Source organism: Silurus aristotelis (genome assembly GCF_946808225.1).
Source record: "Silurus aristotelis genome assembly, chromosome: 6".
Taxonomy (NCBI): domain Eukaryota; kingdom Metazoa; phylum Chordata; class Actinopteri; order Siluriformes; family Siluridae; genus Silurus; species Silurus aristotelis.
This window is the reverse complement of record NC_139579.1, coordinates 24,691,002-24,710,645: the sequence shown is the minus strand read 5'-3', so window position 1 is coordinate 24,710,645 and position 19,644 is coordinate 24,691,002. Positions and strand designations below refer to the sequence as shown.

General features: G+C 37.3%; 1 protein-coding gene and 1 long non-coding RNA gene across 2 annotated transcripts in view; one reads left to right on the top strand and one right to left on the bottom strand.

Moving 5' to 3' along the window:
- LOC310727485 overlaps window positions 1–19,644 on the top strand; it is a 147,380-nt gene that overhangs the window by 35,293 nt on the left and 92,443 nt on the right. The gene's annotated exons all lie outside the window — the stretch shown is intronic.
- Window positions 1–19,644, bottom strand: part of LOC310727432 (latent-transforming growth factor beta-binding protein 2-like) — a 118,279-nt gene that overhangs the window by 43,008 nt on the left and 55,627 nt on the right. The window contains 2 exon segments of the mRNA XM_083543904.1: window positions 1,787–1,909; window positions 5,581–5,655. Coding sequence (XP_083400030.1) covers window positions 1,787–1,909; window positions 5,581–5,655 — 198 coding nt within the window.

Here is a 19,644-nt window from a genome sequence, read left to right as displayed (position 1 = left end):
TGTCGGCTAACGATACCTGTGGCGGTCGTTGTTAACTCGAGCCTCGACCGATCCGGTATGAAATTCTCATTTGTGATCCGCATATTTGATTTGGCACATGTTTTACGCTGGATGCCCTTCCTAACGCAACCCTCCCCATTTACCTGGGCTTGGGACCGGCACTAAGAGTACACTGGCTTGTGCCCCCCTAATGGCTTGGTTCGACTCTACTATGTTTGAATATGCAAATCAGATTTCGCTTTTTAATTCAAACCATGGAGCATGTACTTCACCTAATCTGGATCTCAAACCTCCAAAAAATTAACATTTATTACCAATGCATTGTTTGTATGTTTACACTTCAATCCAGAACAGGATCTAAGAACAAATGTAATGATATTTCTTAGAATCTAATGTCTAATGTGGTGGATGTAGTATGGTGCTTTTTACCTTTTAACTTTTTGTATTATTATTATTATAACTTTTCAATCATCATTAAAAAAAAATGTTTTTGGTATACAGCCAAATCAGTATATTCAAAGAAGTAATTAATGTGTGAGAACCAGCAAACATAAAGTAGTAATGAACACAATATATCTTGCACTTAAGGAGTGATTTGTTAAAAGTAATAAATGTGTCAAAAGAACAGATTCGAAGTGGCGCCCCGAACAGAGGGTCATGAAGAAGTCATAAGTGAATTATATGTCACAGAAAATAGTGATGGATCGGCACTAGCATCATTACTTTTTTGACTGAAAAGAACCTGTGCATTTGAATATAATGGTGGGGGAAAGAGAATGATGGAAAAATTCAAAAAGATGGGCATTGCATAGATGGCAGAAAAAGGTATATAAAGATTGTTTGTTGACTATGATTTTAGGTGCTTTAATGGATCTGCCTGGATTTATTTCTCCTACATTTTACTTGGTAGTTAAACTTTGTTATTGAACTTGTTACTATTGATAATAATTGGTCACGACAGAATTACACTATTCCTGTACTTCAGTGAAGTGCAAATTCACCGCTTATATATTATTTCAGTAAAACTAAAAGTACTTGTTTTACGTTTCTACTTGAGTAAAACTTCGGGTAAAAAAGTACTTGCCTTTGAATGTATTTAAATATCAAAAGTAAATGTAGTGATCTATGAGCAATACATTTGAACAATTTATAAAATAAAATTTTCCATTTTCTCTTGCACAGCTTACCTTTTTAAAAAGTGAATTAAATTTTTTCACATTTACAAATACACAGTAAAATACAAACTCTTGCCAGAAACATGAAGTTACAAATTTAAAGTAAAAATAAAAGTTTTCCATAAATAAAAATGTTCTGATAGTATTAAAATAGTCTGATAATACAGATAAGTGAAATGTACTTACAGTAACATAAATAATATATAAAACTTTGTAGTATAAATCTTTGATATCATATACAGTGATGTCATATACAGTGATGTCATAAGTGCTGCAGTAGTGCAGGAAAGATGTTTTCGGAAGGTCTGGACTGAAGGTTGTGAGTGAAATCCTAGCCCTGCCAATCATCCACTGTTAAGTCTTTGAGAAAAGCCCTTAGAACTCAGATGTTTGATTTGTCTTCTCTCTTAATTGCTAGTTGTTTGGTATAAAAACATCTGTAAAATAGTTCGTTTTTTGACAACCGAACATCTGTAATTCTTCCGAAATGTTTTCTGGCTATTCCTCACTTGTCCAGCTGTCTTAAAAATGCCATACCTTTCCAGACCTGTTCAAAAACTGTCATTTGTAGTATCGTGTGTATTTGTGAGTGTATGTGTGGTTTAACTTACAGACACATTGACTGCGTGAAGCGTCCAGCATGTATCCAGGCTTACATGTGCACCTGTAGCTGCCCTTAGTGTTTAGACACTCAGCGTGTTTACACAACCCAGGAATCAGACACTCGTTGATATCTGACAGTACAGGAACAGAACATAAGAATGAAACAGCACAGAACTGAAATATTTTTCTTCATTATTACTGATACCCGATATTATAACAACCAGGAGAATAAAATCAAACAGATCCCTTCAACATTGTATTGTTTTGTTTCTCTCTTGCCATCACATTGACAATTTGGATTAGGACATCTGAATGACGAACGATACATGAGAATGTTTCTGAGGCGTGTATTTGAGAACGATTTCTTTGTTATCATTAGGACTTGAGAGGTGTCCAAGCTCCACACTGGCAAGACAGTTTTGATCAAAGATGTGAGAGCGCACCGAAGTAGAGTAAGTTATATGATACAGATGAGGTGGTATGAGCTCTCTCTCTTTTTCACACACACACACACATACACACACACACTTACATTTTTTGTGAACAACATGCAAAAGGTGCGCATAACCATAACCTGGCACTAAGATATAAACACATTTCCTCAAACTGATGTTAACAAAGTTCCAAAAAAAAACCACCAGAATTCATTGAACTCAAGAATTGTCTTTATTCTGTGCACACATCCCTTAGCCTTAAAATATATACTATTTCATCATGTAACTGATGAATTATTTGACTGAATTATCTGATTAATCTGAAATTTTGATTAAGTACTTTTGGCTGTAAGTCAAATCACAGGTATTAATTGTATTGTAATTGTATTGTATTTTCAAAATTAAAATTTTTAGTATAATATTTTAAAGGTTTATTTTAAAAGTTTTTTGTTTGTAAGAGGATATTTATTTTCATTTATGGCATTTGACATACACCCTTATCCAGAGCGACTTGCAATTTATATTTTATTTAATTTTATTAAATGTATTACATTTTATGGCTGTCAATCGATTAAAATATTTAATTGTGATAATCGCATGATTGCCATAAGTTAACTCGTGATTAATCGCAACTTAATTGCACATTTGTATATCTTCTAAATGTCCCTTAAATGAATACTTTTTAAGATTTTAATACTCTAATCAACATAGGCATGGCTAATAAACAATAAACACATCACTTTCACAACAAGAACACTTTTGTTCTTCTAAAAATAATACAATATCAGGTTCACATCCAGAGCGTTGATTTGTTATTATTTTGCAACACTTCAATGATGTGGTCTGCTTCTGTGAAGAAAGGCATGGTGTTAAATACTCTTCTCACCACTGATATCCCTCTGCCATTTTTAATGACTCAGGAAGGAGATATAAGAGCTGATGGGAAATCCGGCTGCCCTTGATGAGAAGATGAAGCAGGCGTATGAGTGGTCTGTAGAACTGGCGAAGCATTTGAAGTGACTCTTATCTGTGCACTGTGTATCAACGCTCATGCTCATGAATAGAACAGGCAGCAGCTACAGTGAATCATAGCCATAATATGAACTACAGGATATGACACATGCTCAAGATTGATGGGGTATTTGAATGCAATGTGTGTGTGTGTGTGTGTGTGTGTGTGTGTGTGTGTGTGTGTGTGTGTGTGTGTGTGTGTGTGTGTGTGTGTGTGTGCTTGGCGTACGCACATACACATCTTGGTTAGAAAGTCATCCACCTGACATTGACAAAAACCCACAACTAACAGCTCTCTGTGCTTTGGCCGTTCATCAGACAGGGCAAAATTATCCTTCTTTTTTTTGGAAACAAGAGATGCACAGGAACGAGACTTTGGAGCCAACCAGAAAACAATGTGAATAACTGTCAGCTAAGTTTTGGAGCATCCTGAAAATGCAAGTGCTGAAAGTAGGAACATCTTGAAGTGATCAAAGACAATGGATCTGAATCAAAGCAGGATAAATGACTCAGGCAATTTTGACACCAGTTCAGATGGCATGTGTCTGTCTCCACAACACTTTTAACGTTTAAATGTGTGGCTTAAAGTGGAAATGAAAACAGTACACACAAACCCCCAATACACACACACATACACACACACACACAAGTATTGCTACCCTTAATACAAATAAGCTTATTTTACAATCTCACAAAAATTGTTGATATAAAATTTTATTTGAAATAACAGCATTTATATGCCCTGTGATGGCCTGGCATCTCATCCAAAGCATATTCCCTCACCACAACCCTCAACCTTGACCCTGGCTGGGATAAGCAGTTACTGAAAGTGAGCAAGTGAGTAATCTCTTTCTTTCAAAGACATTTGTGGCAAAACTATTGAGCCCCCCAAAAAACTTTAAATGGAACATATTGGCCAGCGCTATAGGACTTCTTTTGAAGACTGATTGCGTCAAGAATTCTGTACAAGTATCAGAATGTTTTAGCTTGAAATATAGTTGACTCTGCCAAAAGATTAAAACACATCCAAATCTTTAAAAAAAAAAAAAAAAAGTTTAAGAAACAACATTGTTTTGCAAAGGCTAAATCAGTTTGAAGATTTAAAGCTGTGGTCTGAAATATTAAATATGACAAGCCACATGGACAAAAAAAAAATATTCAAAGATATCTGAAGTTCAGAAACCATTTACAAGATACGTTTTAGTATAGCTATAATGACATTTGCTTATGCGATACATAATTATATTACTAAGCATTGTTTCTATATCTGATGATTGATTTATTTGTTTTTACTCTTATAAGAAATAAGAAATTCTATCTCAGTGATTTTTTTATCCTGGTTAAACGAAGGTTACTATCTAACAGCTAATGTTTCAACTAAAAATCTTTCTTAAAACTAAACCAAAACCTCATATGATATATCAAAATTACATAGGGTGGCAATAAATATGAAAAGAATTTGGTGTGCAGGAAAATATTTCTTCTTTTGTTACACTAACATGTCTCTTAATACGATATTCATGAACATATATGCAAAGCATTCCAATGGCTTTACTAGTGATACATTAAACAACTAAAACCAGATCTAAACTTTAAAAATAATATTATCATGACTACTAATTCCAAATCAGGTTTATGTAAACTAAAATTACATTACTCATGCTAATTATGGTAAAGTACTACCAAAACAATGGATTCAAACCACACACTATATGCATAATAGTTTGTTTACACCTGGCTATTTGGATATTTTAATCCACCTTGAGTCCCAATTTGTTATAATAATCTTCACTCTTCTGAGAAGATGTTGTACATCCTATAAAATTGTGTGTCTCCATCTTTGTGGTAACAGTCTGGGGAAGAACCACATATGGCTGGAAAATTCAGGTGTCTCATCACTCTTGTCCATATAGTGTATATCAGTAAAAAAAAAATTAAATAAGCACAATAAAAATCATTTCAATCTAAACTTTATGTAAGTGTCCTGGCCATGTGTGTGTACTAGGTTTTGTTGGAGATCACATTTATTTTCACTTGCACTAGATGGATGATGATGTGTACTAACCTCAGCTTAACCCCTATGAACCAGCCATTTTGTTCCCATTGGTATTTTTTCACACAATTCAAAATTCTTTTTTGAAGCCCTGATGGGATATTTATGAATGTACATGGAGGTGCAGGAATGTTTATTGAGCAACCTAACCCCTAAAACTTGGAATAAAAATCTCTTTGCAGTCGGTCTTTGCAAACATGAGGCCTTCATTAGAATTCTTAAAGGTCCACCTGGACACATGAAATTGCATAGTCATACGCAAACGTTCAGGTCAGGCGCTACTGAACAATTTTACATTACTTACCTTGACAATGAGTTGAATTTAGTCTTTTATAGCCTTTAGGACATTCCACGAGGCCATTTGCAATCACGGCGTAAGCTGTAAAGAAAGGGAAAAAAATTTAGAATACAAAAATAAATAAATAAATCAATCAATCTTACAGATGTGCAATTCTTGGCAGAAATATGAGAAGTTCTATCGGTTGGCTGAATGAGAGGTAAAAGATATGTAACTGATCCCCATCATTTCCATTTATAGTTTTACATCGCCATCCAGCAAAGTACTACCAGATACTGTACATCATACCATGTGTCAAGCCCCAAGTAAAAAATAAAAAGGGCTAAAATCACCACAGGGGAAAACTTACTGCACAAAATATATTCTAGTTATATTGAAGTCATCTGTTTAAAATGTATATTCCGAATGCAACATATTAAGTGCCAAAACCCAACAAAACCACTATTCTACAGAGAACAAAAGGGCAGCATGCTATAGTGCTATAGCCCATAGCAATGAGGCTCAAATAGTTGGATGTAAAAACCATCAATTAGGCAAACAGTAGCGATCGTAATCACAGTGGACTTGATAGCAACTGAATCATAAATGCTGCATTTTAAAACATTTTAAATGTGCTAGATTTACAGAGGAAATAGCTCATTAAATATCACAATAATATCACAAAAAGATTTAGTAAGTAGGTTTTTACACAATTCAGCAGAATTGCTCTTCAGGGAATGAACAACTTTTAAAGTTAATTATAAAGTTAATTTCTTCTTTAATCTCATACTACTTTATCAAGAGTGAGTGGGAGCAAACAAGAGCTGGCTAAAATTATAGCGGAGTTCCAGATGACAAAACCTTAATTAATTCAGCGGGTAGAAAGGACAGAATAAGATGCTTGTATGTTCCTTCAATTAAAAAAGTCTGCAGTACAATACAATAAATTGACAGAAAAACCTAATGTTGTAACAACTAAAACAAAGCCAGGATCCAGATCAGAATCAGAATGTTGAGCAACAACAATTGAAACAATTGAACAATTAGCATGTATAGAAGTTAATTATTAACTATTATTAGCTTTACACTATAATTATACTGTTACCCAGCAACACAGTTCAGCACTAGGTTGTTAATTGCTCTTAACATGCTAATATTTCATTTATTTTTCATTTAATTGAAGCCACCAGGTCACAGTTCCACTTTCAGTTTTCACTGAAGGAGCTGTTTGTCAATTTAAAAGTCAGCACCAGGGTCTAAAACTAAATCCACTCAACAGAATTGAGCAATTTTTGAGAATGTTTTACATAGTGAGCCAGCTGGTGTATTTTTTCCTATATGTTTTAATTTACTATTTGGAAGAAATCAGGGCTACAACCCTGCATATCTGTATAAAACCTTTTCCCAGTGACTGTGACTGTTACATGGTTACATGGACAAATATTAATAATGCTGTACTGTAAGATGAACCATAATGAATCCTAATATCTAGCATAATATTTTCAACATGTAGGTAAAGATTAAGGTTAAGCTTGGTTGATGTGGTGTATGTAAAACCAAGCCACACATACACGTGACCCATTACAGGACTGGACACTAGAGACTACAGTATAAACACTCGTGTATAAAACCAGTCATATGATAAAGTCCACCACCCCACATTTGTATGTCATCAGCAGTGGGTAAGAGGAGGAACCCAATCCTTCCTCCAGCTAGAGATAATAAAGGAAGCTTCTCTATTTGTTTCATTTTTCTCCCAAGTGACAACTGTTCACTCCAACCCAAGCTACACTGCCAACGATCTGTCCTTCTGGGAGTATGCTGACCTTTTGTACATAAACTTAAGGACATTGAAGGGGAAGCAGTTATGGTCAAGGTGAGTCTAAAATAACAGCTTGAATGAAAAATTGTTAGGAATGTCCTACAATAAGATTGAACTGAAGTTAATAAGAGTAGATTGAAGTCAGTTCAAATAGACCACAGGCTTAAAAAAAAACTCCTTATCATTGATTGATTTTCTTTATCATTAAACTAAAAGTCAATCAAGTCGTCGTTTAGTTTAATAGGACCCTTAGCTGAACTGGGAAGTTCTCTTTACTTTGCTACTCATATTCCAGTTCAGACATAGGGCACTGTGTATCAGGTAGCATAGCAGTTGGGAATCGTTGCTGATTATGTGAATAATAGCTGCTAAACCCCTGTTTCACCAGTAATCTCATCCAGTTTTAGTGTCAGAGGAGTCTCTGATCCCCCATAAGTGCTGAATTGGGCCAAAGCAGTTCAGAAATGGTTTAAAAAACAGAGAACATAAGCTGGACGTAGTAGAAGATAAATAGTAGATAGAAGAGCTATGGAACGAGAAAGCAGTCTTTAACAAGGACATGAGAGAGTTGATGATTTGACAAGATGACCATAGAATTCAGAGGCGTCTCAGTTTTTATATCTTCCGAGACAAAACAAACGATTACTCAAGCTTGTTGACAGACATCGCTTTACTCCCCAAATTTTTAAAACAGTGATTATAATTACAATGTGTCAGCATGCAGTTGTGTACTAAATCTTTCTTTCGACAACATGAAACATGAACAATCTCAAGATGGCTCCCAGATGGATTCTAAATTTTATGTGCTTAGTAGGGAGCATTCAGAGTGACACAGGTAGCTGAATATAAAAACGATTATTCGAAATGAGCAGATGACATGTTCTGAAGCAAGCTTGCCAGAAATATAAAAATGGAAGTGGTGTGGGTAAAACGATTTCACTGTCACACAAGTGGGATTTCTTCTGATATAACTGCCTAGGTTAGGGTTGTGGAGGGTTACATTCTGAAAATATAAACTAGGAAAGAAAAAAGTCTTGTGCACATCTCTGTGTATGTAGCTGAAGGTTTTTTTTTTGTTATTTTATTGAAAAAAACAAATATTGTGGATATCTATGTTTATGTATGTAGAACGTTGCAGTTAGCTTTATCTAAGTGTGTTATGTTTGGAGCTCTGGGATCTAGCATATACAGCAATTAAAAAATGATGTGGAGGTTAGCTTTACATGTCTTGTAGAAAGCTGTTTCACGCACCTTCTTTTGCTAGTGATTGCCATATGATAGTGAAGAGAAAGCTAGTAGCTGGGAATTTGCACCCGGGCTTTTGTAACAATTTTGTGGTTTTTATAGCTGTTATTTATACACTATGTCTGTTTAATTGGTTTCTCTACCAGAGCAGTACTATTTTCCACAAAATACTTTTCTACATATTCCTTTTTTTGCTGCACATTCACATGTTTGGTATAGTTGAATAGTGAAGTGCTGTTATCCTAGAAATCCCAAACACGAAGCAGACATTATTTAAAGAGATAAATGAATGGCTCTTCTAGTGGGACAGGACCCAAAAGGGAGTGAAACTGTCTCAAGAATATCAACCTTCATTGACACAAGGCGATGATTGATGATTAAGAGCCATCACAGGACCACAGGAGGACCACCATGTAAAGTGGAGAGTGCAGCATTACTTCAGAAATAACGTCACAGGTGCAATGAGAGCTTCCCTGCAGGACCTAGCTTGCCTTACTCAGAGCCAAACAGCCAAACAAAAAGCAGAGAGGGAGTTGAATGTGAGTAGGAGGACAGACAACAATGTTTCTTAAGTGTTCTATATCTGTGGAAATGCAGGCTGAACTGACAGGCCTGGAATACTACTGAAGAAGAGGGTCATTCATAAAATAGAGTGAAGATTTCCATGTTGGTATTATCAACACTATAATGCTGAATAATACTCAAATCAGTAGTGCCATTTACAGGTAACACGTGTTAATCTTCTATAATAACAAATGACATTTAAAAAGTTGTGATTTGTATATGGTGTAAGTTTTCTTTAAGAAGACATTTATTTTAGCATTCTTTAAAGGTGTCTCCAATAACATGCCAATCTGTATTCTATCTCTTATTAATTTCAAGAGAAAGAGAAAAGAGAGTATTATTAATAAAATAATAAGTAAACTGCTTATAGAGTGAAGAGCCTATAAAGTAAGCAATAACAGGAACTAGCTTGTTTGTTTAAAGCTCATTCTCTGATTAATGTAATTAAAGCAATTCCTGTGGTAAAAAAAAAACAACACTTCACTTTAGGACGTGCAAATATTGAAGAGAAATCAGCTTCAGCATTACACCACCCTGTTTGTTTATTATGTGATCATAGAAACCCTGCAGAAACCTCGCATGACCCCACTGTATTTTATTCCTTATATAACACACCACTTTTCAAATTAAAAACATCATTAAGGATGTCTGGTGATGTTAAAGCCAAACAGAGGTAAAATGAAACATTGATTTAACTTCATTTTGTACTCTTTAATTCTCGTTATGGTGCATTTTTTTCTTTTTGTGCCAAAACTAGAAGCAACTCAAAGCTCTTTAATCAGTTGTATTCATTTCCCGATCAGACAAATGACATTGTTGTCGCCATTTAATCTCACAGCCTATGCATTCACCCTGTTTTTCCACCAACTTAGCCTGATTAGAGGAAGTCACTTTTTCAAAGGGAGCATTTTTGCTTTTTTCCACAAAACTAAAGTTTCCTCCATAAGCAACTAAATGAAAGCAATTTAGGAAAACTAAACACTGTTTTTACATTTGCACACTAATGAATCAAAAGAAAGTCTCTGGAACAATCATATGATGAAATCATCTGCTGTGTTTGCTATTTAACAGCTGTATTATAGTACTGTGTTGAAGCGAATGGCATTTCCACCTGCTGTGCTGATAAAGACGTTGTCTCATTCTCTAGTGTCCGCTTGAAGCAAATTCGACATGACAGCATCGCTGATTCCATTATTAATGGTTCCATCGAGAATAATGTATGAGGGGCAGAAGAGAGATGTTTTTCTAGTTTCCAGTTCGACATGTTACTCAACTTAGCAACTTAAATGTTAAGCACAATGCGAAACTCATTAATTTCAATTAGTCCAAGATCTGAAAAAGCTGCATGTTCAGTGAGGCTAGTTTTCAGGCAGAAGCTAAAAATTAACAAAGCACACGCAACAATTATGAACTCATTAGTAAAACATTTCAAAGATATGCGTGATCGATTATAGCTTTACCCTGCTGTCACAGTCCCTTTGAAAATGCAAAATAGACTTTACTTCTGAGCCACAACAAAAATGGATCTAATTGAAAAAAAATGTCCTTGTCTAACAATACATCCAAAGTGACATGTGGCATTTTTCTCTATTCTGTCAATCTTCCTATTCTCTGGATTTTCGTTAGCAGCCAAAACAACATCAGCTATTCATTTTATTATTATTTTTTTTTTTTTTTTCATTTTTATTCAGAGGCCAAGTTCTTGATTTTGATGTTGTTCATTAACAAGTGTGTCATGTTTGATCATGCCTTATGTGCTTGATTAATAGTACATTAAGCTTGATTGCTATAACCTCTGTTCCACTGAGGGATGAATGGTCTGGAACAAAATAGAGTTATGCAAATCCCAGAGCTTTCAACCTGCATTCAGCTAGTGTGCTCAGTGCAACAAAATTAATAGTTTAATAATGTACAGTAGATATTCACTGACTGGTACTGGATTCATATTAAAACATAATCCAATATCATGCTCCAATATACAGTATAATATCAGAGATCAATTTGCTGGTAAAACATGCCGGTATTTGTATTTGCAACTCTAAATTGCTAAATATCAGTGTGTGGAAAGATGTGTACGATTCCCTGTGGTGGACCAGCAGTGATTCCCATCCAGGGTGTATTTTTCCCTCATACCTAGTACTTCTGGAATAGACTCTGGATCTACCCCAAACCTCCCTAGAATAAAGCTGTTTCAGAAGATAAATGACTGAATGCTGAAGATAAAGTAATTCAGTTTGAACCATTATGGCAGAGATTAAATCTCAGGAGCATTTAGGAGCAGTATTTGCTAAGCTAGACACATCATTCTTAAGAGAAAAGGTATTTAAGGTAAACTTCAAACTAATCTTGTTCAAATAAAAAACAGCACACAAAGTATTTTAGTTTAAGAAATAACTGAAGAGAGGATTTAGAAAGGTTGGAGGAGGGGAATAGAGTTCAGATGGGCACTAAAATAGTTACTCTACATCAAAAAATATGTGGAAAGACAACTTAGGCCATGTCCACACTAATACATTTTCGAAAACACACATTTTTCTATAAGTTTTGACCTCTCGTCCATGCTGAGACGACATTTTCGGTCAACAAAAACGTGGCTTTTCGAAAACAATATACAATTTTAGCATCGCAGGGTGGACTGTGAAAATGGAGGCCTTCGAAAACGATAACGCCCTTTTAGTCATTGCCACGAATTTACAAAGAGCCAGAAAGTAAATAAACAGCAGGCGGAAATGACGCAGGTTTTCTCATTTCTAATTCGCAGTAAATGGACCTAAACTTTTTCAGACGTTTTAGTGTGGATGAGCAACTTTTGGCAAATGATTGTAAACATAAGTTTTTAATTTATCCAGATTAGTGTAGACAAATCTATTAAGCAACACTTTTTTTGATGACTGCCACCCACTGATATTTTCAATTTGGGACTTTAACCAGCAGTGATGCTTTGCTACAGTACAAATCACATGCTAATAAAAAAACACCTGGAATTCGGATTCCAGGTGTTTTTTTTTTTTTTTTCTGTCTAGTAAAAAGCTTTTTCAATAAACTGAAAGCAAAGAAAGTTCTTGCCAAAGTAAAATGCAAACTTCCAAAGAATAAAAGATTCAGGCTAGTTTGTTCGAAGTTTCTATGAAAGTCTTTTTTTAGTGTGTTATGTTCATTTCGGAAACTTGGCACTCGTTTTTAAAACAACTTCGAGAACAGTTTTGTCTCCTCTGCTAAAACCCTGACTTTCACAGTTTATCTGTCAACCTGTATGCTTCCAGGTTTTATTAACCTCAGTAACTTGATTACCTTTAATGGCCAAGCAGACATGAGAGACTGAATCGAGTCTGCTGTAGCAGCAGAGATTTGGACTGTAAAAACTGTGTCACATTGGCTAAGATGTTTGGCTCACACACAAACAACCCACCAGCATTTCAATTAGTTTTAACCTGAACCTCTCTGGCATGCCAATCAATTCCCACAATGGCTCCCTGAGATCATTTGGAATCACGGTAATGCACAATGACGCAATCCCCATGAATTAGAACGCTCTATTTTTACTATCTGTCTCCATTTCTCCATCTTTACTGCTACAAAACAATCTTGCCTCACTTAAATTCAAAGACCTTCTTTTAAAACTCTCTGAAACAGCTAACCTTTAAACAATATCCAGAATGTGATGCCTTGATAAGAATGTTAGGATTCAAAACAGGAGCGTACGCTTAGTCTCATCAGAAACTGAAGAGATAAAGAGCATTGATAAGTCTGTCGGTCTGTTGCTGATGCCTGAATCCAAGAAAAAGAAGGGGCTCTGATCCAAGAAATTAATGTGACATTTTTTTTTGTCTCTCTCCCTCTCTTTATATCTCTCTTGATATTTTTGCCTGGTGTTCATTACAGCCTGGAATTTGCAACATCCAAGATGGTAATGCATTACTTCCGTCAAGGACGTAGCCTCCCTTGCAAAATAGGAACGACAAGCTCGCTTGACTGTCATCACTTTATTAGACTTGCTCCACAAACCGTGTACCTCATAACCTCTCCTGGACTTTCCACTATGCGTCTTCTACTCACAGAAAAAATGAAAGATCAAATTATTTAAATAAGACACATGCCAAAAATACACTTCTTCTTCTTTTTCTTTCGGCTGCTCCCATTAGGGGTCGCCACAGCGGATCATCCGTCTCCATACCACCCTGTCCTCTATATCTGCCTCTTTTACACCAACTACCTGCATGTCTTCCCTCACCACATCCATGAACCTCCTCCTTGGCCTTCCTCTTTTCCTCCTACCTGGTGGCTCCATCTTCAGCATTTTTCTACCAATATAATTCATGTCCCTTCTCTGCACATGTCCAAACCATCTCAATCTCGCCTCCCTCACCTTGTCACCACAACATCCTACATGTGCTGTCCCTCTAATAAACTCATTTCTAATCTTGTCCATCCTCGTCACTCCCAACGAAAACCTCAACATCTTCAGCTCTGCTACCTCCAGCTCCACCTCCTGTCTTTTACTCAATGCCACTGTCTCTAATCCATACAACATCGCAGGTCTCACCACAGTCCTATAAACTTTCCCTTTCATTCTTGCAGATACTCTTCTATCACAAATCACTCCTGTCACTCTTCTCCACCCACTCCACCCTGCCTGCACTCTTTTCTTTACTTCCCTAACACACTCTCCATTACTTTGCACTGTTGACCCCAGGTACCTGAACTCCTCCACCTTCTTCACCTCTTCACCCTGCAACCGCATCACTCCACTGCCCTCCCTCTCATTCACACACATGTACTCTGTCTTACTCCTACTGACTTTCATTCCCCTTCTCTCCAGCACATATCTCCACCTCTCCAGGCTCTTCTCAACCTGCTCTCTACTCTCACCACAAATCACAATATCATCTGCAAACATCATAGTCCAGGGAGACTCCTGTCTGACCTCGTCCGTCAACCTGTCCATCACCACTGCAAACAGGAAAGGGCTCAGGGCCGATCCTTGATGTAGTCCAACCTTCACCCTGAACCAGTCTGTCGTACCTACTGCACACTTTACTGCCGTCACACTGTCCTCATACATGTCCTGCACCACCCTCAAATACTTCTCTGACACACCTGACTTCCTCATACAATACCACAACTCCTCTCTCGGCACCCTGTCGTACGCTTTCTCTAAATCCACAAATACACAATGCAGCTCCTTCTGTCCTTCTCTATACTTCTCCATCAACATCCTCAAAGCAAATAAGGCATCTGTGGTGCTCTTCCTCGGCATGAAACCATACTGTTGCTCACAGATGGTCACCTCTTCTCTCAGCCTGGCTTCCACTACTCTTTCCCATAACTTCATGGTGTGACTGATCAACTTAATTCCCCTGTAGTTACTGCAGGTCTGCACATCTCCCTTATGCTTAAAGATCGGTACCAGCACACTCCTTCTCCATTCCTCAGGCATCCTCTCCCCTTCCAGAATCCTGTTAAACAATCTGGTTAAAAACTCCACTGCCATCTCTCCTAAACATCTCCACGCTTCTACCGGTATGTCATCTGGTCCAACCGACTTTCCATTCTTCATCCTCTTAATCGCTGCTCTCACTTCCTCCTTACTAATCCTATCTACATCCTGCTTCACCAACTCCACATCCTCCAACCTTCTCTCTCTCTGATTTTCCTCATTCATCAGCTGCTCAAAATACTCCCTCCATCTTCTCAACACACTCTCCTCACTAGTCAACACATTTCCCTCTCCATCCTTTATTGCTCTAACTTGCAGTACATCCTTCCCAGCTCGGTCCCTCTGCTTGGCCAATCGGTATAAATCCTTTTCTCCTTCCTTAGTGTCCAACCTCTTATACAGTTCCTCATATGCCTTTTCCTTGGCTTTCGCCACATCCCTTTTAACCTGCTGCCGCATCTCCTTGTACTCCTGCCTACTTTTCTCATCACTCTGTCGATCCCACTTCTGTTTTGCCAATCTCTTTCCCCTAATGCTCTCCTGCACTTCCTCATTCCACCACCACGTCTCCTTGTCTTGCTTTCTATTTCCAGATGTCACACCAAGTACTTTTCTAGCTGCCTCCCTCATCACTCCTGCGGTAGTTGCCCAATCATCCGGCACCTCTTCACCACCACCAAGCCCCTGTCTGACCTCTTCCCTGAACCTCACACTACACTCTTCCTCCTTCAGTTTCCACCATCTTATTCTTCTTTCAAACCTTACTTTCCTCCTCTTCTTCTTCGCCTCCAAAACCATCCTACAGACCACCATTCGATGCTGTCTAGCTACACTGTCCCCCGCCAACACCTTACAGTCTCCAATCTCCTTCAGGTTGCATCTCCTACACAGAAGATAATCCACCTGTGTGCACCTTCCTCCACTCTTATATGTCACCCTATGATCCTCCTTCTTCTTAAAATACGTGTTCACCACTGCCATTTCCATCCTTTTAGCAAAATCTACCACCATCTGCCCTTCCACATTCCTCTCCTTAAAACCATACCTACCCATCACCTCCTCATCACCTCTGTTCCCTTCACCTACATGCCCATTAAAGTCTGCCCCAATCACCAATCGTTCTTTCCTAGGTACACCATCTACCACTTCATCTAATTCACTCCAGAATCTTTCCTTCTCCTCCATCTCACAGCCAACTTGTGGAGCATAGGCACTGATGACATTTATCATCATCCCTTCAACTTCCACCTTCACGATCATCACCCTATCAGAAACTCTCTTCACCTCCACTACACTCTTACTGTACTCTTCCTTCAGAATCACCCCTACACCATTTCTCTTCCCATCCACACCATGATAAAACAGTTTAAACCCACCTCCAATGTTCCTGGCCTTACTCCCTTTCCACTTGGTCTCCTGAACACACAACACATCTACCTTTCTCCTCTCCATCATATCAGCTATCTCTCTCCCTTTACCCGTCATAGTACCAACATTTAAAGTACCAACCCGAACCTCTACTCTCCTACACTGCTCCTTTTCCTGCCGTCTCTGTAGACGCCTTCCTCCTCTCCTTCTCCTCCTTCGGCCAACAGTAGCCCAATTTCCACCGGTACCCTGTCGGCTAACGATACCTGTGGCGGTCGTTGTTAACCCGGGCCTCGACCGATCCGGTATGAAATTCTCATTTGTGATCCGCATATTTGATTTGGCACATGTTTTACGCTGGATGCCCTTCCTAACGCAACCCTCCCCATTTACCCGGGCTTGGGACCGGCACTAAGAGTACACTGGCTTGTGCCCCCCTAATGGCTGGGTTTGCCAAAAATACACTGACGTGGCAAAATTATAAATTAGGGAGTAATTTTGTTACAAGAAAACTGCAAGACCTAAACCACCTTAATTAACCTCTCGCTCTTAACCTCAGCTTTCAATTAACAACAATAACCCAATTACATACATTTTTTCATTTGGATGTTAAACTAGGCCCGGGTTTGATCCCGGTTAGAGAACCAACCCCAGCCACTTCCAGTGCCGGTCCCAAGCCCGGATAAATGGGGAGGGTTGCGTTAGGAAGGGCATCCAGCGTAAAAATATGTGCCAAATCAAACATGCGGAGGATCCGCTGTGGCGACCCCTAACGGGAGAAGCCGAAAGAACGTTTTTTTTTTTAAACTAGGATTTACATATTTGAATAGATGTTGTGATTACCAACAATGTGGAAAACATGATTGCTGATGTAATTATGTAAATGCAATATAAGTTTTCAATATGTACATTGTACACCTGTTTCTAACTAAATTTGTCCATCTGCATGGCATCATCGTTATTTATGTTAGCATTATACAATACTATGATTTGCATTTCCATTACATTCTAGTACTAGAGCTCAGCTCAGTTTGCCTTATTTCCATAAATCAAAGCTCACAGTAGAAGGTAACTGGTGATCTTACAGTGCATTGTCATATCTAAGCGATGCAACGTACAGTATCTTTCATAATACTGCAGACTTTGTGAAACACTTATCACACAGTTACTGTTTCTAATCACTGCACACATTCAACAATTTAACAGTCAGTGATGTCATTCCCAGCATTCCAAAAGCAGATGTCCAGAATTCTTCCCATGCAAACTGAAAATGAGAGAATGGATGGACACTTCTGCAAATCCAAAACATCAAAGAGTAGAGGAGTAGAGACACATCTGGAAAGTTAAGAGATCTAGAACTTCTGGCCAAGGTGGAGAAAAAAAGAAGAAGAAATATCTGTCAGTGATCTAAAGGCTCGCCACAAGTGAACTGATGTCTGCATCGGATTACTGACTACGCTTAATAAGGAAACAAATATGACCGTCCTATGTCTGGTAGTCAGCAAGTACAAGTACAAGCGCATGTTCCTTTTTCCTGAAAGAAAAAAGGCAAATATATTGGAAGTGGATAATCCAATCCATAAATTAATTGTTTGACATCCCCCCTCCACACACACACACACACACACACACACACACAAACACACACACACACACACACACACACACACACACACACACTCACAAACCACAATTTACTAAAACTCTAACTACATTAATTGAGTACTTTATGAATAGAAAAATATTCTAAAAGAACATAATAAAAAAATGGCATTGACACTTTTTTATTTTGATTCAATACAATTCAAATATAAGATAAAGTGGTTATAAAAGAATGTATAAGTTTGCTGCTTTTAATTCTGTTTGGCATGAGGAAGAAACTAAAGACTAAAAAACAGTTAGGGTTAGGGTTAGGGAGGTGTGATTAAAAGGGTTTGGACATGTGCAGAGGAGGGACATGGGATATATTGGTAGGAGAATGATGAGGATGGAGCCACCAGGAAGGAGGAAAAAAAGAAGACAGAGGAGGAGGTTCATGAATGTGGTGAGGGAAGACATGCAGGTAGTTGGTGTGAAAGAGATGTAGAGGACCCCTAATGGGAGAAGCCGAAAGAAAAAGAATACTGTAATTAAGTAGGGGTTTTTTTTGTGTGTGTGTAATTCTACTTTTTCAAAGTAGGTTTTAAAATCTGTAACTTTACTTTTTTGTTTTGTTTGGTTTAAAGTATTTTACTCAACTACATTTTACATCATATCCGTTACTGGATAAAATAATCAATAAATAAAAATATGGGGGAGGGGGACAAACCAGCAGAAGTCACAAGAAAGAAATATAGATGCAGACCCAGCTGATAGAAACTTTTTTCCTAATCATAAATCACATTATAACAGGATTGTGATCTTTGTCTTTAATTTGTAAAGTTGTTTCCTCAATTAAAAGTTTGAGATTTGTACCCCTTTGTCCCCCTTGTATGAACTAGAATCCCGCATTTGCTTACGCTGTAAAAAAAAAAAAAAAACCTCAGTAAATTTGTGAGTAAATTATAAAAGAGCTACTTTTTACTTTTACTTGAGATTTTTTAAACGGAAACTTAATTTATATATTACAGTATTTTTACTTAAGTAAACCTCTGTACCTCTGGTCAATTATGTATGTGGAAAAGAACAGCACTTTCTTTCAAGTATGTTGAGGTGAAGGTTGTTGGGGGGGTGGGGAGAATTGAAATAAAATATAAACATGTCCTACATCAGAGATGCCCAAGCTCGGGCCCACAGGCCAAATAGGGCTCTTGGTGACCTTGCATTTGGTGCATCATGCTATATATGAGAAGAAGGAAAATATTAATCTACTGTTCTTTAACATTTAACATCATTTTCAGCTGCAAAAATGTTAGCAGTGTCCCCCTCTGTAATCAGACTTTTAATTTGATGAACTTAACCAAAGTATAAGCAGAGAAGTTAAATAACTGACTCTCACCAACATAATATTCTGACTTTGTCAGTAAGTCAGCAGCAACTCAAATTGGAAAACTTTTGAAAAATGAGGAGAAGCTTCATGGCTCTCATTAGAGGTCACTGATATTATAAGAATATGAGTGTATTGTATTATAGATTGAATCGCTGTATTAGGCATTGAACTCTATTGTGTTATAAATGAAATGTTTTCATTGTACTATAAGTTTTTTTGAACTTATAGAAAATAAAGCTGCATAAGTTATTCAGATAACAGAGTCGTATTTTCAATGTATTTATTTATATATTATGAAATCATAAATGGAAGAATCATTGCAATTTTCATTTAATATAATATAGTTTGGTAAAACACAATATTTTTGCCCATGGCATAAAAGCACATGAAGCACATATGAGTCCTGCCATAGTGCAATGGTGGAAAATGTGTTAATTACAGGATGTGACCACTGTTTTTTTGAGCAGCTTTTGTTTAAACGAGTGCCTTTAATTAGTGTTGTACTTGATGTATAATGAAGAACGTATTAATTATATGCTATTGCAAGCTATTATCAATTAATAAATATCACACACTACATTGTGCAAATACTTTCTTCCCTATTTTCCCCCTATAATGTCACTTAAAGAAATAATTCTGTAATATGACATGAAAATACAGACATGTTCTCTCACTTTACACACAAAT